General features: G+C 41.7%; 1 protein-coding gene across 4 annotated transcripts in view; it reads left to right on the top strand.

Annotated features, from left to right (window-relative positions):
* BRPF1 (bromodomain and PHD finger containing 1) overlaps positions 1-22,088 on the top strand; it is a 33,417-nt gene extending 11,329 nt beyond the window's left edge. For 2 of the 4 annotated variants that reach the window (XM_069966839.1, XM_069966836.1), the window contains 10 exons: positions 1,560-1,691; positions 1,792-1,938; positions 4,262-4,574; positions 5,997-6,314; positions 12,594-12,887; positions 13,943-14,081; positions 17,320-17,450; positions 19,726-19,847; positions 20,051-20,205; positions 21,480-22,088. In XM_069966839.1, the coding sequence (XP_069822940.1) occupies positions 1,560-1,691; positions 1,792-1,938; positions 4,262-4,574; positions 5,997-6,314; positions 12,594-12,887; positions 13,943-14,081; positions 17,320-17,450; positions 19,726-19,847; positions 20,051-20,205; positions 21,480-21,663 (1,935 nt within the window). In that variant the 3' untranslated portion in view covers positions 21,664-22,088. The remainder of the gene's footprint in view (positions 1-1,559; positions 1,692-1,791; positions 1,939-4,261; positions 4,575-5,996; positions 6,315-12,593; positions 12,888-13,942; positions 14,082-17,319; positions 17,451-19,725; positions 19,848-20,050; positions 20,206-21,479) is intronic. The other 2 variants (XM_069966837.1, XM_069966838.1) reach the window with 2 other exon arrangements.
* Positions 22,089-25,248: the final 3,160 nt, after the last annotated feature.

The following is a 25,248-nucleotide window of genomic DNA, read 5'->3' as shown; positions in this document are numbered from 1 at the left end:
TATGTCTTTGTTTTTTGGCAGGTTGTTGTAGTGACAGGAACTTGTCTCTGCTATGCAACCCCTTTGCAGCAAAGAGCCTGAGAAAGAGCGCTTGTTTGTTTAAAAGATTGCTTTGTATATTTGACCATGGAAAACAGATTTTATTTGTTAGAAAGCTCAGTGTGCTGTCTCATACATATTATACATTGTGAGTACACATGGCACATGTAACTTAGCTAAAAAAAAGTTGCTGTCGCTGCCCTGGTGTCTGTGTAGTACATGGGTCAATCAGAGTAGGAGAGTAAGCAGGGTTCTCTGCCCTAGGTAACAACTGACACCGAAGTGGTAGATTTTTTTTTTTATTCATTTATTTTTTAATTAAAATTAATTACTCATATAATGGAAAGGGATTGCCCCTTTAAGATCTGATATGAAATACAGGCCATTGCCCAAGATTATATGGCTTCCTGTTCACAAGCGATTGAGTAGAAGCAGATGTGTTATGCCTTTTCTTTTTACTAACACTTATAGTTTAGGTTACCTTTGGGAAACCTTTTCTGTTATATTATGGATTTTATCCCCTTTTTATTCTATGGAGCAAAGCTTATGTTTCCTATAGTAGTGTCCTTATAATAAGCCAATATTGCTGCAGATGCCTTACGGATTTTAACAGAATGTAGGATTTTGGAGCAATTCCAGTAGTAGTATTTTATACACATGGCTGCAAGAGCATCCGGTTATTTGTTCTTAGATTGTCTGAAAACTGCTAAGTGGATTTGAACTAAAAGAACCTGTAAAGGCTATGTAACCTCTCCAACCATTACATGTGGGTTACTGGCTACAAACCATGTGTTAGGTTGATCCTCCAGTTGCCTTTTCTTGGTAGGTACAAACAGTAGAATGGGCTGATTTAAGGATGTGGCACATCATTTTGGGGTCAGATTACATTTTATTGCCATGGAGACACATAGCTCTGCATAAGAACTGTAAAAGGCGCCCATATACCTTCAATAACTGACGGACGAACAACTCCCGCTTTTCCCATACACTTGAACGTTTAGCTCAGCCGAGCGTTCCTGTGTAGAGAGGGTAAGTCACAGCCAGTGAGCTCTGACTGCGGCTTATCTCCCTTAGAACAAAGGGGTTAGGCAGTGATATATATATTTTTTTTTCCTTCATGCCCCACCCCTATCTTCCCTGACATCATCTGTTAGATGGTCGGGAGAGCCCCATACACTTTATACTGACAGCAGAACACGCCACGAGTGGCAGGTACAGCCAACAAAAGTATAAGATGTATGGGGACCTTAGGTGCAAAAGCAGTCAGAAATTTTAGCCAAGATTCAGTGTAACCAATAAAGTAGGTTGTTGGGGTGCTTATAGCCTTTACCAGCTCTTCAGCAGATTTGTAGGCACAGTTCAGCAGTTATGATAACCTTGTTGGAATTTTCTCACCTCGATAAATGTTATGTAGCTGATTTGCTATACACCTATATCCACCTGTAATCAGACCTTTATTAGATGGATACGTTGTGTATAACTTTTTTTGGCTTGTGTTAACGTATTTTATCTTTCAACAGAAAGACTCCACGGATAAAAACTGGATGCTGAAAGAACAATTAAAATCTTGGCAGCGGCTCCGGCATGACCTGGAGCGGGCACGCCTTCTAGTAGAATTAATACGCAAGCGAGAGAAGTACAAGAGAGAAACGGTAACCGTCTGCTGCCTGATTCCTTGTTCATAAGCGTTTTCTCTGTGTCTGGTGCTTAAGGCCCATGTTCTCTTCTCTTTTTTCCCCATCTCTGTTGCAGATTAAACTCCAGCAGTTGGCTCTTGAGATCCAACTAACTCCATTTCTTATTCTCTTGAGAAAGACACTAGAGTTATTACAGGAGAAAGATACCAGCAATATATTTACTGAACCGGTCCCTCTGTCTGAGGTAACAGAACTGTACGAAGTAAGAATCCAATCTCCCACCACATTTTATGTGCATTTCATAACCATTTTGTCTGTTTGATGCATGACTCTACCAATGTGACTTCTGTTTTACTGTGTTTTATGGTGAATTGTATTTGCTTCTGTTAACGGGATTTTAAAGGCTTTGTATTTGTATGTGCGATCATAGAGCATTTGAGGGTTTTTGTTTAGCCATGCACTTGACGCCCATTAATAAATTCAGACTACATCATGAATCGTTTCAGATTACTTGTTTAAAGGTGTGTTCTCTTCTCATAAAGTTATTGCATATAACTAGGATATGCCGTCTGTTTATGATTAGAGAAGGTGGAACTGGGGTATTTTAGGGTCCCTATTACATGAAACGATTATCAGCGTACTTGGCGATAATTGTTTTGTGTGATAGCTCATTTTAAATGATCAGCCAGCATGCACAATGATGACTGATTGTCTTGTTCTTTAATTCCGACAGCGTTAGCAAAGTTCTGCTGCCCGTCGCTCCGTGTAATAGGAGTGGCAGCAGCAGACTAGCTCTCTTCTATAGGTCACGTGGACGATCTAAGTATCGTTCACATGGCCCCCCGTCTGTGCTTGTAATAGCGCAGACAGCGAGCGGGGAAGAAGAAGCAACAAACGCTGACCTTACAGGTCTGCGCTCACTTCACTGTTTTTCCCTGTCCATCGCATTCCAGCCAACTGCTATACAGGCAGCCGCCCTCAACCACCAATCATATAGTATTTGCATATCCTAGGAGCATTATAAGAAGTGAATACCCCTTTCAGATCCTTAGGTTCTCTCACACCGACCCCAGGACCTGCAGGTGAGGAGAAGAGCATTCCAATTCTGTTTTATTCGGCTTTATGTGAAACTGCATTCATCAGAAAAATAGCTTTAAACCAGGAATGCCATGACTGGTATCCAGTCATAGGGGTGGGGACGTGGCTTCCAGTCATGCTTATCACCCCCTCCTCCTGCCAGGTAGGGGCCTCTTTTAAAGTTTCTTTACTGCTTTAGGCTGGGTTCACACACAGTATTTTTGCTCAGTATTTTGGTCTTCATATTGCAACCAAAACCAGGAGTGGATTGAAAACACAGAGAGGCTCTGTTCACATACTGTTGAAATTTAGTGGATGGCCGTCATTTTATGACCAATAATGGCCATTATTTCATAACAGCGGCCGATGTTTTAAAATAACGCCAATTTTTTTGCATTAATTGACGGCCATCCACTAAATTTTAACGGTGGCTGTTCTCCTCACCTGTGAGATTCTGGGAGTTTCTTAAATAGCTGCAGTTTATTGCTGCCCATATTGTCACTGCTTACAATCAGATGTTTAGAATTTGTGATAACAAGCAGGATGCTTACATTTTGCTATTTAAAATGTTTTCTTTTTTTTAAAGTTAGATTTAACAAAAAAAATAAAAAATTCTGCTTTCTCTCTTAAAAAAAAAAAAGACAGGTTAGGATCGCTGCTGAACTACATTATTTCTGTAACTCTCCCAATTATCAATACAATCATTTGCTGTGCACAATCTTGGAAAATTTGTTTGATCAGAATGGGACTTCATAGCATTATGGGTCAAAAGTTATCCAAACACTGGAACCTCCACCAGTCCTTTAGGTTAAACTGTTGTTTACTAGTATTGTGGCACCATTACGGTAGGGATTATGGTAGTCCAGTGATAGCTTTGTCATGCTAGATGTTATAATGTGGTTATTGCATTGTACTTTGATTTATAGACACTTACTGCATTTACACTAGTGTGCGGCAGTATTCTTATCCAGTGTTAGGGCCCTATTCCACCGGACGATTATCGTTCGCATAATCGTTAATGATTAACGATCTCAAACGACCACTATTGCGAAAGACCTGAAAACAGTTACTCATTTCCATGGAACGATAATCGTTACTTATGATCGTATTTACGATCGTTTTTTCTTCGCTGTTGCGTTCGTATCTACTGCGAACAACGTCTTATTCAATGCGAACGAGCAACGATAAAAATAGGTACAGGTCTTATAAAGCGATCAACGATTTCTCGTTCGGTCGTTAATCGTTAACTTCGTTTCAACCGAACGATTATCGTTTAGATTCGAACGATTTAACGATAATCTGAACGATAATCGTCTGGTGGAATAGGGCCCTTAGACTGTCATAATTTTGCACACTGAACTCCAATAATCCAATTTGTCATTCATCCCAACACAAACCTGCTTGCAACAGGAACTGGCAGTCATTTGTGCAATGTTTTTATGATGATCTTAGCTGTTGGAAGCTGCTTCTTTTCTTTTAGCCTGTGGCTTTTTCTTCCTTCTTCAAAGGTCCCTGATTACCTTGAACATATCAAGAAGCCAATGGATTTTCAGACAATGAAGGCTAACCTAGAAGCGCTCCGCTACAAAAACTTTGATCAGTTCGAGGATGACTTCAACTTAATAGTCAACAATTGCATCAAGTATAACGCTAAAGACACCATCTTTTACCGGGCGGCTGTCCGGCTGCGGGAGCAGGGAGCTGCTGTCATCAGACAAGCTCGTCGTCAGGCAGAAAAAATTGGCATTGACTTTGAGACTGGAATGCACATACCCCAGGTCGGCATGGGAAATGAGGTTGTACGTCAAAGCAAAGAAACTGGTAAGTGGTGCAGCCATACTTGAATAGTGTGATTCCCATAGAAAGCCACCTAAAATTGAGAGTACTGCTAATACTATTCAGACATATGTAAAAAAAAAAAAAAAAAAAAACATTGTTTTTAACCGTACATATTCATATTTATCTCTGGCCGGATCATCTCGTCCGGTACCAGCCGGATCATCTTTCCGGCCGCAGAGCTCTGATGCGGGCGCATCAGCGTGCGCCCGCATCAGAGCTTACCATAGCACACAGTGAAGCGAGCGGCCGGAGCCGCTCGCTTCACTGTGTGAACTGACAGGTCTTTCTGCAGCCGGAATTCACTGAATTCCGGCCGCAGAAAACTGACTTGGCCCCTGTTATTTGCGGGGCCGCACAGATCCCGGCCGTAGCGTATACGATGTGTGTACGCTCTGGCCGGGATCCCATTGCTTAATAGGCTGTGTTCCGCTGCGCAAAAACTACGGCTGTTGTTGCCATCGGCAACAACGGCCGTAGTTTTACGTAGTGTGAACATAGCCTAAATGAGACAACACACCTCCACTCGAAATCTGGGTATCAGGGTTGCAGGTCAGGTGAAGTGCTTCAAATATTGTGTATAAAATGAAATAACCACAAATTTATTAAAATATGACAGCGCGTTTTAAGACTGGTCTGGACTCTTTATCAAGTGTTAGACACCTAATAAAGAGACGAGCGGTCTCGTAACGCATTGTTTCATTTTTATACACCTTTTTTTTTTTTTTAACTTCACCTGACCTGCACCCTGATACCCAGACTTGGAGTGGAGGTGTGTGTACTATGGCTCCAGCAGCCCATAGTAATCAAACACTGATCTCACAGATCAATGCAGTAAATATGTACTGCATTGATCTCAATGAGAGATCAAAATAGTCACAATATGGTCACATCAAATCCAGAAAAATTCTAATAAGAGATCAAAAAGTTGCATATATGCAAGCAAAGTACCAATAGAAAGTACAGATCATGGTGCAAAAAGTGACACCTCACACAGCCCATAGACCAAAGGATAAAAGCGTTATAAGGATGGTAATAGAGCAATTTTAAGAACATCTCCTTTAAAAAGAAAAAAAAAAGGTTTAATTTTTTAAAAGCGATCAAATAAAATAAGTTATGCAAGTTACATATCTTTATAGTCATACTGACTTGAGGAACATAGATAACAACATGTCAGTTTTACCATTAGGCGAACTGTGTTAATACAGAAGCTCAAAAACAAAAATTGGCCTGTCATGAAATTGTTAAGACACAGCCAAACAAATAAACTAATTCACTCTGATCTTTCCTTTTTTCGTCACTTAGAGAGGAGACCCTTGCCAGGTTTGGGGGGTTTCTAAGCAGGTCTTTGTTGACAATAACCACTTGAACATAAACTAAATCACTTATGGCCTTTGTGTTCCCCAGATATTGAACGCACAACTCCCTCTGACAACCGCAAACCTCTCCCTCTGCAAGAGCAGCTTAAAATCCAGCTAGCACGGCTTGATGAGGTCAATGCGGGCAAGCAGAGCATAGGAAGGGCACAGCGGGCCAAGATGATCCGAAAAGAGATTACTTCCATACGCCGCAAGATGGCCCACCAACAAGAATCCAGAAGGGACGGAGCCCTGGAGCGGCACAGCATGTCTGGGAGAGGCTCCGTGCCTATGCATGGCCCTTCTGAGAAGGATGGACAGACGGACAGTGCTGCAGAAGAGAGCAGCAGTCAGGAGACGGGGAAAGGTACTGACCAGTGTTAGTTGACTGCTTTCTGATTCCAGCAGGGGCCTCTTCTGCAGCTCTGAATAGTTACCAGATATGTTTACATTCATGTGTGTGATTGTTATTACACAGCACTTTCTTATCTGTTTTTTCATTTATGCCATAGTATAGGCAACCATTTGTTGAGCAACAGATTCTAAAGATTTGTAGTTCAACATTTTTTTTTTTTTTTTGCATAGCCAACAGCAAAGCCTTCTTTTATACTTTTATATCACATACTTCAATTATGGTCTTTGGCTTGGTTAGGGTGTTTTATTTTTTTTTCTTTTCTTTAGTGTACCTCTTGTTAAAAATGCTGCTATGTGTTGTTTAGGATAGAATATGTGAATTAATGTGAAAAATCCCTCATTAGAGTGTATCTGGGACCCTCCTACACTATTGAGCCATTGTGTGGGCCATGCCACTATGTACAGAATGCCACCCCATTGGAATCCCATACTAGATTTAGCATGGATGATTAGTGGTCAAAGGGGAGGTTGTTTGTGTATCAGAAGTGTCCATTATAGGAAATAATACATTACATACTAGGATTTGTTCCCTGCAAATACAAGTAAGAACCATTAAGCTTGTGGCTATATGACACCTTTTGCCCATGTGATAATACAATTGATGATCCTTAAATTACCACGACACAACTACTGGAATAAATCCAAACCGGACGCTGGAACATCACAATCACTGTTGGTAATTGCGATCTTCGTAGCGCAGCATTGTGATATTATGTTGTGTAGCCTTAAGTTACCATGCAACTTGAGCCTTAAAGTGTGTCTGACTACGTTTTCAGCTGAAAATTAAGTGAACGTATATTGGTAAATAAAGTTAACTTACTACCTTTTCTAGTCTTTCATGCTTTTCCTGCTGCTGTGGATGCAGACTGTCTTCTCCGTTGCCTTCAGCCTGTCGTCCTGTCTGGTATAGCCCCAAAAAAAAAAAAATTACACTTTCTTGACTATAACTGATTTATCCAGGATTAGAGAGAACATAGCTGCTTGCTTCCAGAAATAGGGACATTGCAGTGAATGAACCAGAGTTGTAATACCACACACAGCCTGAGGACAAGTGTGGAGCTGTTTTTGGAAGGAAGCAGCCGTGGTCTAATCCTGGACATCCTCTTTATTTCTTACCATTTAGACAGGAGGTTGGGCTGAAGACAACAGAAGAGACATTTTGCATCAGAAGCAAAAGGGAAGCTTGAAAACCCCCAGTAGGTAGTACAATATCAGTCATTACCTATATTTTCTCATTTATGAGACCGTTGAAAAAAAAAAGGGTTTAATAGTCATATAAGCCCTTTAACGGACATTTTAAAAGAAATTGAGGGATTGTGAATAAGTAGGATACATGTAGTGTTGGCTATTTCTGCAGGTTTTCTATTTGAGAAAGCTTAATGGCATTTACAATCAGGACTGTAAGGACCACCATATTGTCAACCACTTTTTCCAGAAACTGATTTTTATTTTTATTCTTTTTAGTTTAGTAACACAGTGTGAATGGGAGCAGTAAATCATGTCCCTGTTCTCCACTGCAGATCTGTATAGGTAAAAATGATGGTTTTACCCTTCAAGCTGTTAGTGTTTGCAAACTATGCAGATGCCTGTGACTAGGGTAAATTACCTGTAATTCCTGTTCTGGGAGGTGGTAATCTTCTAGCACATTTACACTGAAGTGTTTTTTTTTTTTTCTTTTAAAGATCTTTTTTTCCCCTCCCGTATAGGCACTTTATCTTTTACTATTAAAGTGTTCTTCAATAAATAGATTGTTTGTTTAAATGTAAACAGTTATGGGCTGAATCCCACATTAAAGGGGCTTTGTCACTAATAATATCTATTACTTCATGCAAGCCAGTATATACACCTAAAAGACCCAAAAAAGATTTTTTCTGGACCTACAAAATTGATAGCCAATTGGAACGATATGCCATCAGTATTTGATAAAAGAAGGGCCAGCTCCTGGTACCCACACTGGTCTAATGATTATAGGGGCCACTGGTGCCCTATTCACAGCTCCATACGATTTGTAGTTTCTATGTGTCATAATAAAGTCCATTTACCTGTATGGGATGGAGTTGTAGTGAGCTGTGATACCAAGCATAGCCATTTCCAAAAATACATAGCTGTGTCTGTATCTAGTTTCCTCATACGGCTGAATAGACTTGATGGTCTTGACGGCCCGTCTGTTGCTGCTAAAGTCCTGGTCCTGGCATAGATGTATATCGCCCTAGCAATACTAACCCTCCCCTGATGTCTATTCAAATACATGTTAGCATTGCAAGAGACATTACTCTTGGAAGTGGCTTGTGTCAGCAGCGTCGCATGCACAGCACCCTGCAGCAGAGAGTGATGTGTAACCCTGATCTGCTACAGGCTGAAATGGCTGCAGAGCTAGTAACTGCTTCCCAAGTGTAATGACTATTTTGAGTAGTAGACATTATGATGGCTTAGTATCTAGTGTTGCACGCAGATATGTAACTGTAAAAGATTTTTTTTCCCATCAGAATAACCCCTTAATATCAGAGATCTTGAAAACTTTAGGGTTCAGTCACACGTGCAGGATCTGCAGCAGATTTGATACTGCGTTGACTCATGTAGTTACATTGACATCTGCAGCTTAAAGCTCGATCACACACAGTATTATTTCTCAGTATTTTTAAAGGGAACCTGTCACCCCTCCGTCCCGGGGTGACAGGCTCCCGACCCCCCGCTACAGCCCCCTATACTCACCTGATCCCGCCGGGTCCCGCTTCTGGATCCGGTCGGGTCACAGAGATCTCAGCCGCTGCAGCCCGCGGCGCGTGCTGAGAGATGAGTCCAACGCTCATAGAGAATGACGAAGAGTCCAGCGCCCCGTCATTCTCTATGAGCGTTGGACTCATCTCTCAGCGCGCGCGCCGGGCTGCAGCGGCTGAGATCTCCGGGACCCGACCGGATCCAGAAGCGGGACCCCGCAGGATCAGGTGAGTATAGGGGGCTGTAGCGGGGGTCGGGAGCCTGTCACCCCGGCACGGGGGTGACCGGTTCCCTTTAAACGAAGACCAGGAGTGGATTGAAAACACAGGCTATGTTCACACACTGTTGAAATTGAGTGGATTGCCGCCATTTAATGGCAAGTAATTGCAGTTGTTTCAAAACAACCAACATTGTTTTAAAAAAAACTGCAATTACTTGCCATTAAATGGCGGCCATCCACTCAATTTTAACAGTGTGTGAACATAGCCTGTGTTTTCAATCCACTCATGGTTTTGGTTTAAAAATACTGTGCAAACATAGCCTAAACCTGCAACATCAAATCTGCTGCAGATCATGTAAATGTGAACAAGCCCTTAAAGTGGATGTGAGATGGAATTCTTGCCTCCCTGTTCACCACTTTGCTGAGAAGTGATAATAAACAGTCCTTGTATTCTTAGTGGTTGGGATCTTTTCTGGATGTACCTGCAGTGATCAGGTCATAGAAGTTATATACTGAAAAACCCAGTTCACTTCCAATGAATTGTTTTTCACAGATGACAATGGGGCACCTGCAAACATTTCCACAACTTGTGTGCTCTGTGTTTTCCTATGCTATAATATCATACCATTCAATGTTTAGAAGACACTTTTATTGCCTTTTTAAAGGGGTTATCCAGCGCTACAAAAACATGGCCTTTTTTCCCCACTACTCTTGCCTCCAGTTCAGGTGTGGTTTACAATTAGGCTCCATTTACTTCAGTGGAACTGAGTTTCAAAACCCCACCCAATCTGGAGACAAGAGAGGGGAAAAGTGGCCATGTTTTTGTAGCACTGGATAATCCCTTTAAGTGCACTTTTGCATTTTTTTTTGTTTTAATAAAGTTGCATTGGTCACTTCTTGAGACTACTACTGATGTAATAGTATTCATCGACATCCAGAATATCATAGGTATGCATACCTCAGGTCTGACCTGTGTCCATCTCAATGTGCCACACTACTTAATATTTTCTTTGATTCTTGGCATCCTCGCCTTTGTTGAGTGGCCGACATGTAGGGGATTTGTACACAGCTCTGAGGAGTAAAAACCTGTGGGTGGTTCTGGTTGTTGCGATGATTTCTATAAATAAAGTTATATCTTTCTTTGATAAAAATGTCAGCACTTTTTAAGATACTTAAAGTTAATGTACCACTTCACTTACTGCAAAAAATTTTTGGTCGGTGTCAGCATTTACATCACTGTGGAACTTTTAAATTTTTTTTTAACAACAACACATGATCCGTGTGATCTGCGCTGGTTTCTTCACATGCACTTCGACCCGCTCTGTGCACTGGAGACACTTGGCGCCGACCACGTAGTCGAAAAACAAATTTTGTGTAAGCGTAGTGGTACATTTAATATTTCTAGTCCAAATGGGAATGCATCAAGATGAATCTTTTTTTGTACCCCACTGCAGTTCTGTTGTCCCATAGGCTGAAATGGGTCATGGCATCATACCTATTGACTATCCAGCATAGTTGCCCTCCAGCTTAGAATTGCAGAGCTTTTTATTATGGAATGATAAAAGTGAAAGCTCCCTACAGATAAAATAGTGATTACATTTCAGCACTTACTTGGACATGCCTAGTGTAAAAGATTCTGTAGAGTAATGGCAGGAGACTAGAAGGTAGAGAATTTTCTAGAGGCGTCTCTGTGATTGTACTTGCATTGAACATTGTTCATGTTTTATCCATTGATTTTTCATTGGACTGCATTGATCCCTCCTGTCAAAGAGTAAATTCACTGTGGGCAGGGTAACGGTTCGACAGAAGCCTAATAAATCTGAAACATATATCACTAGAATACTAATAGCATGGATTGTGTCCGTCCTAGTGGATTAGGTTGAATCTATTAGTGGTAGACCTAGTTGAAGGGTTTCCATGAAAGGAGAATGTAACATTAAGGACTCCTGCAATGGCAATAACCATATACCTGCTGCACTCAGCTGATCTAGAATGTCAGGCATGGCATTACTGTGTTAGGTATTAGGGCCCGTTCACACTGAGCAAATTTCAAGTGGAGCCTGTACCGCGGATACTGCTTGAAAATCCGCCTTCTGTCTGTCCTATTGATTCAGTGTGACTTCTCATGCATCTTCACTCTGCCCAAAGAATTGACATGTCAATTCTTTTGACGAAGAGCAGAGGCGCGCAAGAAATCCTATTAAATCAATGGGACAGGCTGAATTTCAAGCGGTATCCGTGGTGCAGCCTACACTTTGAAATTCTGCCATTTTTGCTCAGCGTGAACAGGCCCATAGAGTGAAAGCCACATGGTGCTCTAGATAAGCACTATTGCCCCTTCATCCTGTTTTTAGGCTCACAGAATTGAGACCACCTCTAGCTTCAACATCCATGGTGTACCCAAAAAATAAGCCGTTAATGTAAAATCCTGAAAAACCTTGTCATTCACATATATAATCTATAATAACAATAGGGCATTTTTCTTAGAACTGACATCCCTTAGTTATTCCTCCTGGATACATTTAAATATATTGACAAGTGGGTGTTACCGGTCCACCTTGTCATGGGGGCATGTCTCTCCATGCTGTAGTACTGTCTGCACTGATTGGACGGAGTCAGACTGTGCAGGAAAGCACCTCATTGCCAAGAAAAATGGTAACTTCCAGTTATCAGTCTATTTCCCTCATTCTAGAGGAATAACTGCTGAAATGTAGAATTCTAAGAAAAGACGCCCTCAGGAGAGCTGATTCTCCTTAAGGAAGTCCAGACAAGATGCCTTTAGCTTTATTTTGAGTATTTGATTGGAATTAGTGTTTCTCAGGATTTTCACCGTATATGAACATGTAATAAATGGTCATTGTTCTTTCATTGTCTTTGTAACTTTGTCCGGTTTGCAGCCCTTTTTGCGCACAGTTTTTTATCATTGTAATGAGCACTGTACTTTTGGAACATTTCTTTTGGGTAATGTTTTATATTTTTTTCTATCAATAAAGCGTGTTTATTGAAAACTTCCGATTTGGCCGTTTTTGTTTTTTTAGTGTGCAAGAAGAGTCCTGCCTTACAGTGCTCCATCCAGGCTCATGAAAGGCTTATTACATGAGAAACTCTCCAGCTTTTTTTTCTCTTTTTATTTTTGTTAAGCTGTTTGTATTGTATTGTCTGGAGGAAATAAATACTTTTCCTTTTCCTCTTTGTCCCGATCTTCTTCCGTTCTTCTACACCTCTGAACGTTACGCTCTTCTGTTCTGGGTCTTAACATCCTACGCTATCTCTACCTGTCTCTTTTCCTCTCAGGACTTGGCCCTAACACTTCTTCCACCCCTGCACATGAAGTTGGTAGAAGGACGTCTGTCCTTTTCTCAAAGAAGAATCCTAAAACTGCAGGACCTCCAAAGAGACCAGGGAGGCCTCCTAAGAACAGGGATAACCAACTGGCTTCAGGGCAAATCAGAAGTCCCATTGGACCCCCTCAGCTCTCTGTAATGGGTGGGTCCCAGAGGCAGCGGAAGAGAGTCCGGAGTCCACGCCCTACATCTAGTTCTGACAGCGAGAGTGACAGTGACAAGTCAGCAGAAGATGCGTCTCTGGGTGAGTAGTCATCTGAAGGCAGGAAAAGGGTCCTATTTGGTTGGGTTTCTGCACTGTACAACAATTAGTTCTGGGTTTAACATAGTGTTATAGGGAAGATGCCATCAGTACCATGACTTGTATAGATAACTTAAGGGACAGCAGCGCCCCAGCAAGTACTGGGTCCTTTTTATCTTGTGACTGTCTTCTCTGATGCTCCAGTAAATGGACTTGGAGATCAGAAGATAATTTAATACAAGCTTGGGGGAGGAGCATTGCCTTTGTGGGGGTCACATGGTATCTGTCTCCATTGTCCATCTGTCTCCACAATTTTCCCCTTTTAGGCTATGGACACCTTTGAAAAGCATTTTTCTTTATTGGTGTGTACTTACAGTGCACAAACATTTCTCCTTGGGTCTTTAGTAATAGAAAAAAAAAAAAACGTTTACTTCTGCTACTACAGCCCCTACAATGTATTGTGTTTGCTCTATTTTCTCAATATTCTTGTACACCACCTAAATAATTTTCTCCTGCAGACTGCCTTGTATCTGCTTTCCTCTTTTTCTCCTACATATGTGAGCCTACCTCCACATTTTCTCTCCTCTTGTCCACTATCTGTCGGTGAGCCCAGAGTCCTTTTGATAGGCCTATCTTACCTTTCTCTTGATGGCATCTAAAAGATAGGAAATGTTTAATGAGGACTATTTAGAACCTTGCTTGTTTGTATTTAGGATACAAATAAATCAATATTAAACCACCATTAAAACAATGTAAAGCTGCCCATAGCGATAAATAAAAAAGCAGTAGTAAAATGGCTGCAATATCAAAAATGGAAGGCAACAAGTAGATTTTATTCCTTCTCTTGGAAATAAGTTCTGTCATCTTATAGCCGACAGCACTTGTTCCCTTTATGTAACTTTCTGTACTTTCATTAAAACTTCTTGCAATTGTAGAGCATTTTGATAGTCATTCCTATCAACAGACCGCTGGCAGAATAACCTTTGTGCCTTTTTAATATGAAGTGTTCCTAATTGTTAGCTTTGTATCTTTAAATGCCTTTTTTTTTTTTTTTTAAGATTTACCAACAAATGGCTTCAACCAGCAGGTGAAGAAAAGTTTTTTAATCTACCGCACTGACTGTAATCTTCCCCGCAGCAGTTCAGATTCTGAGTCCAGCACGACCAGCAGCAGCAGTGCCGCCTCTGACAGAACTAGGTAATACACATTTTTGGAACTGCTTAGAAGGGCAAATAATTTTTAAAAGGGTTAGACTTAGAAAATCATGGCTGCTTTCTTCCAGAAGCAGCACCATTTTTGTCCTCAGAAAAAAAGAAACTGCTTAAACCTAATTATGCCCAACACTTTTTCCTTTTCCCTCTTCCATTTTTGTCCTCAGTTTTGCTGTGATTTTGAAGCTCAGTTAAATTGAAATGAATAGAGCTTTATTGTAATATCACGCAGAACCTGGAGACAGGGGTGAAGCTGTTTTGCAAGAAAGAAGTTGTTTTTTTTTTGTTTTATAATCCTGGACACCCCCTTTTTAAAGCATTACGGTCACCTTTAACCTCTTAAGGACATATGACGTACTGGTACGTCATATGTCCTCGTTAGCACTTCAAAGCGGGGCCGCGTGGCGACCCCGCTTTGAAGCGCCGCGGTCCCGGGTGCCGCGTGTAACCCGGGACCACCGCTATTAGCGGGCACGGTCTGATCGCCGTGCCCGCTAATTAGCTAATCGGAGGCAGCTGTCAAAGTTGACAGCTGCCTCCGATTACCGGAGGCAACCTTTCCCTGGTGTCTAGTGGGGGAGATCGCTCCTCCGGGACGTTGTCCCGGAGGAGCGATCTCCGTTACTGATGCCGGCCGGGGACTCGTCCAAGATGGCGCCGGAAGCAGCAGCCGGAAGTAAACGAGTGCCTATCTCATTGATCTCTGCAGCATATCTATGCTGCAGAGATCTCAATGAGAGATCAAAGTATATATACTAGAAGTCCCCCATGGGGGCTTCTAGTATAAGTGTAAAAAAAAAAAAAAGTGTTGGTTATAGTAAAAAGCCCCCTCCCCCAATAAAAGTCTGAATCACCCCCCTTTTCCCAGGTTTTAAATAAAAGTAAACAAAAAAATAAATAAATAAACATGTTTGGTATCGCCGCGTGCGTAATCGCCCGAACTATTAATTAATCACATTCCTGAATCTCGCACGATAAACGGCGTCAGCGCAAAAAAATCCCAAAGTGCAAAATTGCGCATTTTTGGTCGCATCAAATCCAGAAAAAATGTAATAAAAAGCGATCAAAAAGTCGTATATGCGCAACCCAGGTACCGATAGAAAGAACACATCATGGCGCAAAAAATGACACCATAGACCAAAGGATAAAAGCGCTATAAGCCTGGGAATGGAGCGATTTTAAGGAACGTATATTTGTTAACAATGGTTTGAATTTTTTATAGGCCATCAGATACAATATAAGTTATACATGTTATATATCGTTTTAATCGTAACTACTTGAGGAACATGCATAACAAGTCAGTTTTACCCCAGGGCGAATGGCGTAAAAACACAGTTCCCCCAAATTTCACCACACTTTGAATTTTTTTCTGGTTTTGTAGTGTACTTAATGCAAAAATTCAGTCTGCCATTGCAAAGTACAATTAGTGACGCAAAAAATAAGGGCTCATGTGGGTTTCTAGGTGGAAAAATGCAAGCGCTATGGCCTTTTAAACACAAGGAGGAAAAACCGAAAACGCAAAAACGAAAATGGGCCCCGTCCTTAAGGGGTTAATTTAAAAGTTTTGACATGTTGGTGTTCGGGAGTTCACACTTGACAAAAACACAGAACAAACAACCCTTAAATGGTTGTGCCATAGGCATATCTGATCTTAGTATGTTGCAGTCCAGAGAATGAAGAAAAAGTAGTTTTTATTTATTTAAAAAAAAAAAGATTTGGGGCAGATTTATCAAGTAAATCTTAGATAAAGCTCCACTCCCAGGCGGGTCTCTTAGGGCCCTATTCCACCGGACGATTATCGTTCGCATAATCGTTAACGATCTCAAACGACCACTATTGCGAAAGACCTGAAAACGTTCACTCATTTCCATGGAACGATAATCGTTACTTATGATCGTATTTGTGATCGTTTCTTCTTCGCTATTGCGTTCGTATCTACTGTGAACGACATCTTATTCAATGCGAACGATATGCGAACGTTTTGCGAACGAGCAACGATAAAAATAGGTCTTATAAAGCAATAAACGATTTCTCGTTCGGTCGTTAATCGTTAACTGCATTTCAACCGAACTATTATCGTTTAGATTCGAACGATTTAACGATAATCTGAACGATAATCGTCCGGTGGAATAGGGCCCTTAGTAAATCTAGTGGGACCTGTGCCTACCGCAGAAATCTACACCTGCTCCAGAGCTGATGTATTTGCCTGGGCCCCCTTTGTATATACTTTTCCTATGCTGACCAGTATTATATACTAGAAAACTTGTATGTAGTCTGATCCTGCTGTTGTGTGTTAAGATACACAAAAAAAATTGTATTGGCAGAACGATCATGCCAGACTAACTGAAACATCAGCTGATATAATTTCAGCTGTCAAAACAGGCTATTTGAGAAGATTGTTACCTGTACAGACAACTTTACTGTAATCACTTTGTTGCCTCTTAAAAAAACTATAGACTGTAGAAGGGCCTAAAGCGAGCCATAGATTTCAGATAGCCAAATATTGGTTAAACTTATAGCTGTTTCTCTTGATTCCCTCTCACATACTTGCATGCTCTGACAAATGTGCATGTGTTCTGAATGTGGAGAGCGGAGAAAGCTGCTGCTAGAGGTCTTTGCCTGATAGCAGAATTGTCCTTTAGTTTAATTCCAACATGCCCTACCCTTCTCTCCCCTACCTTCTGCTATCAGGGTAAGTTAGGAGAGCCCCCATACACATTAGATAGTAAGCCAGTCCCAAAAAATTCAGCTAGCACTACTGACATTAACGTCACCTTTTACACATGACTGCTGGATCAGACTGTATACCACTGACTGCACTCTTGACTTTTTATGATGCCAGGAGCTCCGGAACAGCTTAAGTTCCATGCTGCTGAACTGACAGGACTGTGTCAATACAGGAGCATGGAGCTTTACCTTTTTAAAGCTCCCATCATAAAAATAAATTATGATACAGAGAGTTTGATAAGAGGTCAAGAGTGTAGTTTGTGGTATACAGTGAGCATGCAGACTGTTTATCACGGATGTGTGCATGCTGCCTTAGGATGTTTCACTTTTTAACTAGGAAAAAGTGCATTCTAGGAAGGCCGAGGAACCAACCTGAATAAAAATCACTTGTATTGAATGGGACGGAGTTTCAGAATGTTGGTTAAAATTCACCAGTTTGCTCACTTCCATACTACTTAATACATAATACATTGTTCTGCTCTTTTTTTCTCTTGTAGCACAACTCCCTCTAAGCAAGGACGGGGAAAGACATCATTTTCGCGAGAAAATTACCATGACTATAGCAGTGAGGACACATCAGGCACTGAGAATGAGTCGTATTCCTTAGGAAGCAGAGTAGGACATGGCTGTAAGTGACTTACTGAAGATTTTACATAAGAGGAGAGCAACCAGAATAATAAAGTTACCCATTGTATTGAAGTATTCCCATCCCCCTTAATATAACGTATTCCCACTATTTATATTTAGACTGCAAACTTTCAGCTTTGTATCAGCGCTTGGCCCACCCAGTCTGTTATTCGACTAAAATCTTTAGTTAAAAGTTTTATAACTAAATTGATTATGGTGAGAGTCATTAAAAGGGTTGACATCATTTAACTTTATGTATACATAAACTGTGCAGTCATCTTAATACATAACTACACATGACATTACCTACCCTGTACTGATCCTGAGGTGCAGCTTTGATTAGGTGGTTTTCACATCTTTTTTTACTCCTAACATACACCTTCAACAGAAGGGCCACAATGTATCTGGCTGTAGGATACTTTGCCCATACAGCTCCCTTTCTTGTCACTGCTTCGCACTTTGGTCTTTGACATTGTTAATTGTGCTGCATGCCCAGAGTTGGAGAGGCAAAGGGGAAGACTAAGGGGCTTTTTACAAAGGCTGATTGTCGTTCAGGATTGTTGCTAGAGACACACCTGCGGCCAATATTCGGCCTGTGTAAAAGTGGCACCAATCAGCTGAGGACAGGAAAAATGCCCGATCCTCGGCTGGTGGGGTCCTTAGAGCAGTCTTTAAAATTTATTGTCAGCCGCACATCTTCCTGTGTAAATAGGGATATGTGTGGCCAATAAGGATAAAAGAAAACTGACAGTACAGATATGTAAAAATCAGTGCTGTCAGTTTAAAGGGGTACTCCGACGGGGGGGGGGCTATTTTGGGATCTGGCCGGGAGGAGGTGGCTGAGAGAAAAGACGTCCACTGGCCTCCCCGGATCCAGGCGCTCCGGTTCCTGGCAGCTTTCTGGTGTCTGAAGAGGGCTTGAGACGTGGCGTCTCAAGTCCGCTCAGCCAGTCAGTGACAGGCGGGATCCGTTTCGAACCCGCGTCAGACACCAGAAAGCGACCGGGGACCAGAGCGCCGTGATACGGGCCCGCCGCTGGATCAGGGGAGGTGAGTGGACTTCTTTTCTCTCAGCCACCTCCTCCCCGGCCAGATCCCAAAATACCTCCCCCGCCGGAGTACCCCTTTAAAGATCACAAGCAGCAGTGTGTACTTATATCCACACTGTTCGTGATCTAGCATCCATGTCTGCCAACCTGTGGCCACCGGCTGTATATTCGGGCTCCACCTCCTCCAGAATGATTGACAGCGTGAGGACATGATGCTGAAGATACAGTCAGTGGTCAGAATATGGGAGACCTAGATGCCGGATCACAAGCAGCGTCGAAGTAAGTATGCACTGGTGTGAGATCTTTAAACAAGGGTCGTTCATGCAGCCCAGGCCCCTTGATTTGTCATGCCGTTCAAAGGCACTACAAACGGGCTGACAAATTTGTAACTCTAAAGGACCTTAAGGAGATTAAACTGCGTTAGTGATGATACTGGCACTTTTCCTAGAAACCCTTGACTGTCTTCAGTCCCAGGGAGGGTACACAGTAGAGCGTTCACTAACCGATGAGCATGCTCAGAGGGCTAACAGAGCAGGCAGGGGTGGAGGGAGTAGTGCTCGGGTCATTGAGAAACGAATGATATCTATCTACATATGAACAGTGATGTTATTGGAGCCTTCCACCATATATATTGAACAGAGGCCAGGGATGGATGCCATACATCCCATGGTTTCTTTTTCACATACAATGTATATTATTTATTTATTTTCTACTGGATAACAAGATATGGATTGGCATAGTTTACTATGCTATTCTCCACCTTTTATTTTGCGGTTTACTAACGTTTACCAGCCAGACTTAAAGAGCAATTTTATGCTAATACATTATATATATTGACTGTAAAATGATGTTCAAAGGTGGTCATCCCCTTTGGCTTGAGAATGAAGTAAAGTTCTGGTTTCTCCTTCCTCTTAACACTTTTCACTCCTTATTTTACTTTTCTCTTTTTCTTATAGTACATTTTCTTACACCGAAAATAAATCAGTTTAAGTGGAAGCAAACATTGATTGGACTGAACAGTATTCACAAGAAGTTGCCTGTCAGTTCTGTATGACATATAGTCTTGTGGCTAAAAACTATTTGAACAGCATTCTTGTGAATATTGGCCATGCCTACAAAATGGCTGCCACCATAGTTTTATCACACTTTAGATTCTTTAACATACTGTATGTCATGTGAGAACCCAAAACAGGCCTGTGACTTGTGACCTTTTCTGTTGTTTGATAGTGGTACGCAAAGGAATGGAGGGACGAGGGGCGGGGTGGCTGTCCGAAGACGAAGACTCCACTCTAGAAGCCTTAGACTTGGTGTGGGCCAAGTGTCGGGGATACCCCTCCTATCCAGCTCTGGTAGACATCAGTTCCTCCCCTATTATTTTTACATGTTGTCGTAGCTGTTATCAATATAATTGTAATCCACACATGATCACAATGGGTCCAGCTAAAACTTAGTAGAAGTTAATCATTTGTGAGTCTTTGATTACGTATATGTCTTTGTTGTTCACGAGTGGCGAAAAACAACATTAGCTAAATTGCAGTCTTCCTTTGTTTAGATTATCGACCCAAAGATGCCCCGAGAAGGAGTGTTTCACCACGGCGTTCCAATTCCTGTACCACCCGTAGATGTACTCAAGCTAGGAGAGCAGATGACGCAAGAAGCACAAGAACATCTCTACCTCGTTCTGTTTTTTGACAATAAACGTACATGGTAAGTAACTGCTATATCTATATCACTGTCCAGTGCTCCTTATGTATCAGCCTGTTATCTCCTGGTAATCTGCTTCGTGCTCTTGAGACTGCTGGGTAGTGACAAGGACATCGGCAAAACTAGAGAAAAATCATTAAGGAATAATAATTGTCTGTGCCAACCACCTGCGAATTCTTTCCTTTGGGGTTATCTTTCCAGTTCATGTTGTCACTTTCATATTTACCCCAAAGCAGGTGAAACTGATTCACAATTGCTTGTTTTTTGGGGACATTTCCTTGCAATATAAACAAAACCTTCACCCTTATTTCTTCGCCAATAGCCACGTAATGTTGCAGATACTCGGCAGAATCGCGTGGCTATTGGTAGAGAAATGGGGGCATGCTTTAGGCCAGTGCTTCTCAAACTGTGAGGCGCCCCCTTGTTGTTGGTGAGGCCCAGCTGAGGAGCCAGTTTTCACAAAGTAACTATATTCTGCACAGTCCTTTTGCGGTTTGCAAAAATCTCCATTTTAGCAACATTATTAATTTATTTTGTACTTAATATATTAGTACGGATCACCCGCCGCGGGTTCCCCAGCTCCTCCCCGCTTGCCGACGCTGGTGGCTGCGCGCATCACCACTGGTCCCATAGGCTTCATTCTATGGTTTTGCATATTCCGCTGTCCGCCTGAAAATCGAGCGAGTTCATTCTTTGGGCGAACGGCGGAATCTGGCAAACCATAGAATAAAGCCTATGGGACCAGCAGAGATGCGAGCTGTGGAATCCTCGCCGGATTCGTAGTGTGTACGGGTATCGGCAGACTTACTGCGATCAATGGTTTTTGATGTTATAAGGCATGTCAAAAACTAAAGTCCAACAGCATCCATAGTAAAAGATTAAAGACCCTATTCCACAGGGCGACTGTAGGAGCAAACGAGCGCTGTATTGTACCTCTGCTAAGTAAGTCTCTGTACACATACATTACATTATATCATCTTATACTGCTCTTAAGGTGCACTTTGTTATATTCCAGAGCTTTCACTGTGTACATGTGCATTACATTATTTATCCCATATTGAACCTGAGATACAGCCTGTGTTATACTCCAAAGCTGCGTTCACTTTTTTATTGGTTCAAGGATACAAAGTGTCATGTAGGCGGCACTCGTCAGTCCAGAAGTAGTATAATGAAACTGGCAATAAGCTGTTACATACAAGATAAATGGCTAGATAAAAACATTTCTCCTGATGGTGAATGTGTCTGTGATTAATCAGAGTGTGTCCTTTGCTTTGCAGGCAGTGGCTTCCCAGAACAAAGCTGGTTCCTCTGGGGATGAATCGTGAGCTAGATAAGGAAAAGATGCTGGAAGGACGGAAGTCAAACATCCGTAAATCTGTGCAGATTGCCTACGACCGAGCCATGCAGCATCGCAATAAGGTTCATGGCGCACCGAGCAGTGATACCAGTGAAAGCGATTAGCCGCTTCCCTTTGCCTTGGTGGCGTATTCTTGTGTCTTACAGACTGTCCGTTTTCTATTTTGCTGCTATTGCAATGAGCAAAAAAAAAAAAGAAAAAGAAGAATGATGGTAACATCATGAAACAGATGTTACTTAACTGTGCATAGCCTTTTAATCAAGGAACAATACAAATGGAACTGATGGAGGGGCCCAAGCACAGATAGGGCCAACCAGGAAAAAAACTGACAATGTAGACATATAAGAAGCCCCTTCTGCCTCTGGTTTTAATACAAGGAAACAGAGTTCCTCAGTGGATGTTTACTATGGTTGCTGGTTGACCACTAGAAAACAAGCCATCTGCTACGGTCCTTACTGTATGTGAATACTTAGTTGACTTTTCAAGGCCTTTAAACTTCTGTGATCATGGAGGTTTTAAATCTACTTTTCACCATTTTTGTCTCGGTGGAAGAGGAAAATCTGGCTCCTGAGATGCCTCATTTCTTATCATTGTTCTTTTCGAGAAGCCACAGTCCACGATTGCCAGAACAGAGAATGAGGAGGGAGAATGGGGTTGGGGAATCTTAATACTCATTATGTATGTATTTCCAACAAAACAAGTGAATGGCACGGTGTGCATTTTCCCCTCAGTCCTGAAAAATATGGTAAAGTACTTGAGAATGCACTCATACATGATTATGTCGAGAGTATGAAAAAGCCCTGTGCCATATATGTTCAATTACATATCCTGTAGGTTTATATTTGATAGGCTGGAGAGCAGAAAGACATTCTGTAGCCCACATACCACTAGTTATTGTGCATATACCTGTTGCTAACCGTCAGTAGTAGTCCAGTTACATTCTTACTGTACTAATCCATTCAGTGCTGTCTATAGTTTTAATAAAGCAGCCATCTCTAGAACGGATCCTATTAAGAGAGGGCTCTACAAGCGCTGGTATGGCTGTCAGTTTAATATGTTTAATGCAGGCCATAGATTTATTGCCCATTTGAAACGTCCCACTGTGTAGGGCACAGGTGTCAAACTGCAGCCTTCCATCTGTTGCCAAACTACAATTCCCCTATATTTTTAGCAGTCCAGGCATAATGGGTATTGTCGTTTTGAAACAGCTGGAGGGCTGCAAGTTTAACACCCCTGGTGGAGGGTATATGTACCCAGATATTTTGTTGCCCTCAGTTAAAAAAATAATTCTAAGACTTTTGTTCCAAAAATAGCACCACACCTGTCCATGGGTTATGCCTGATATTGCAGCTTAACTCCATTCGGGCTCCACTGCAAAGTACAGTATGGTCAGAGAGAAAAGTGTGAAGGGAGAGGGGATACCTATTGGTTCCTTATGGGGGAAAAAAGTTGCAGCTGACTTGCAACAACTGTCACTTCACGTACAACATAGTAGTGATTTTTACCTTGTTCAGCAGTTGCAGAGTCTTTAAGGGGGTTTTCGGGGGAAAAAGACTGATGAACCGTCCACAGGATAGATCACCAGTCACTGGAACAGCAGGTTGCTAACACTCTGCCCCTGCATAAATAAGCTGTTCACCACCTTTTGCACGGAATCTGATGCAGTTGGCTCCATTCACTGTGTAGCGGGAGGCAATGCGTAATTGCAGCTTAGCTGAGCCGCAGTAAACAGGCTCGGCCATTAGGATGGGTTCACACTACGGAATCCGCACCGATAAGTTCCAGCGGATTCCGTCACTCGTTTCCGCTCATGGCAGTGTGCATATTGGCAGATTTTGCTGAAAGAATTGACGTATCATTTCTTTCGGCGGAAAGCGGAATTCGCCTGCCAATAGAATAGAGTCTGAGATGGGTGGAGATGTGCACTGCCGTAAGCGGGTGTGAGTGACAGAATCCGCTGGAACTTATCTGCGCAGATTCGGTAGTGTGAACCAACCCTTACACTGTAAATAGCCAATGGTGTCCAGCCCTGTTCTCTGTGTATTAGCAGGGGTCTCTGCTGTCAGCACTTTGCCATTCAGTGACTGATATCCTATCCTGTGGGTGACTTATCACTATGTTTTGCTTGGAAAACCCCTTTAAGGCTGGGTTCACACTTACGTATATTTCAGTCAGTATTGTGGTCCTCATTGCAACCAAAACCAGGAGTGGATTGAAAACACAGAAAGGCTCTGTTCACACAATGTTGAAATTGAGTGGATGGCCACCATTTAATGGCAAATATTTGCTGTTATTTTAAAACAACGGCTTATGTATTGAAATAATGGCCGTTATATGGCGGCCATCCACTCAATTTCGCCATTGTGTGAACAGAGCCTTTCTGTGTTTTCAACCCACTCCTGGTTTTGGTTGCAATATGAGGACCACAATACTGACTGAAATATACGTAGTGTGAACCCAGCCTAATACAAAGCAATGTGTAAGGAAACAGGTTTTAATTGATATTTATGTGCTGCTTTTAAAGGTCACCAACTCGCCTAGCTAAAGGTGTAAACAGCCACAATATCTAGAAGCCCTAGTTATTTTACAGGCTACAAACAGGACTATCGGCCCTTTCCCAGCATGGCTACTACTTAGACCAGGGGTACACAAATGTATGTATCCGCTCTCACCTTCCCATCTGTCGCGTTACTTGTAAATTATGTACAGTACATGAGAGGAGAATTTTAAATTATTCTCATTTGTAAACATTTTGGCAGCGATTTTATTATGAGGATTTTTTTTTCTTTTTTACCGTATAGCTTGATGGTTTTTCACAGTAGAATTAGGATGGAATGTATTGTAATACAGATATCATGTAAAGCTCCTTTGATACCATGACATGTAGGCATCATGATGTCCAATAGACCTTTCTCATTTAATTTGTCCTTTCTGGGATTTTTTTATGATTGTTTTGAGTCTTGTGTATTTCTGTTTTGTATTTATTTCACAAGAAAAATTTATTGTTCTTAGAAAATAAACCCGTCTATATGGAATGGCTGGTTTTTGTTATCTCAAAGGGTCTAAATTATTATTATTATTTTTTTTTTTAAGGGAACCTGTCAGCAGCTTTGGTCCACATAAACCAATATTATCTATATATGAGACAGGGACCTTTCTGATCATATCCTCTAGAAAAGCAAAAATCTACTTTGTTCTGTCAGTTTCTAGCCTGTGGTGATCTCATTACGGTGGGGTTTTTTTTATATTTATTTTCACCCCACCATTGTGTAATTAAAAAAAAATTGTGTTCCGACTGGCTTACCTTAGGTGACGGGCTTCAGATGTGGCTGTAATATGGAGACAAGAATGCACCTGTATAATGCTCAAGACCCAGGCCAAGATCACAGATCTTCTGATCTGACCTGACAGTCATAATGATCAATGATCCTCTCAGTTCGGGTCATTAGACAGAAAAACAACCAGGAGGGAACTGTGACAAGCATTATAACCAGTGACAGGTGTAGTGGATAATTTCATGACAATGACTTCTGTCATGGTACATAACAAGTAAACAATCAGCTCTGACAAAATTGGAAAATAAGGCCTGGTTCATGTCACACAGATTGCATGACTATAAATACAACACAGCAACTTTTTCCCATCATCATTCTTGCATATGGTGTGGTTTTTGTCCCACTGTGGATTTA

This window comes from Dendropsophus ebraccatus, chromosome 4 (genome assembly GCF_027789765.1).
Source record: "Dendropsophus ebraccatus isolate aDenEbr1 chromosome 4, aDenEbr1.pat, whole genome shotgun sequence".
NCBI lineage: Eukaryota > Metazoa > Chordata > Amphibia > Anura > Hylidae > Dendropsophus > Dendropsophus ebraccatus.
The sequence above is the reverse complement of the archived record's forward strand: the minus strand, read 5'-3'. Positions and strand labels throughout refer to the sequence as shown.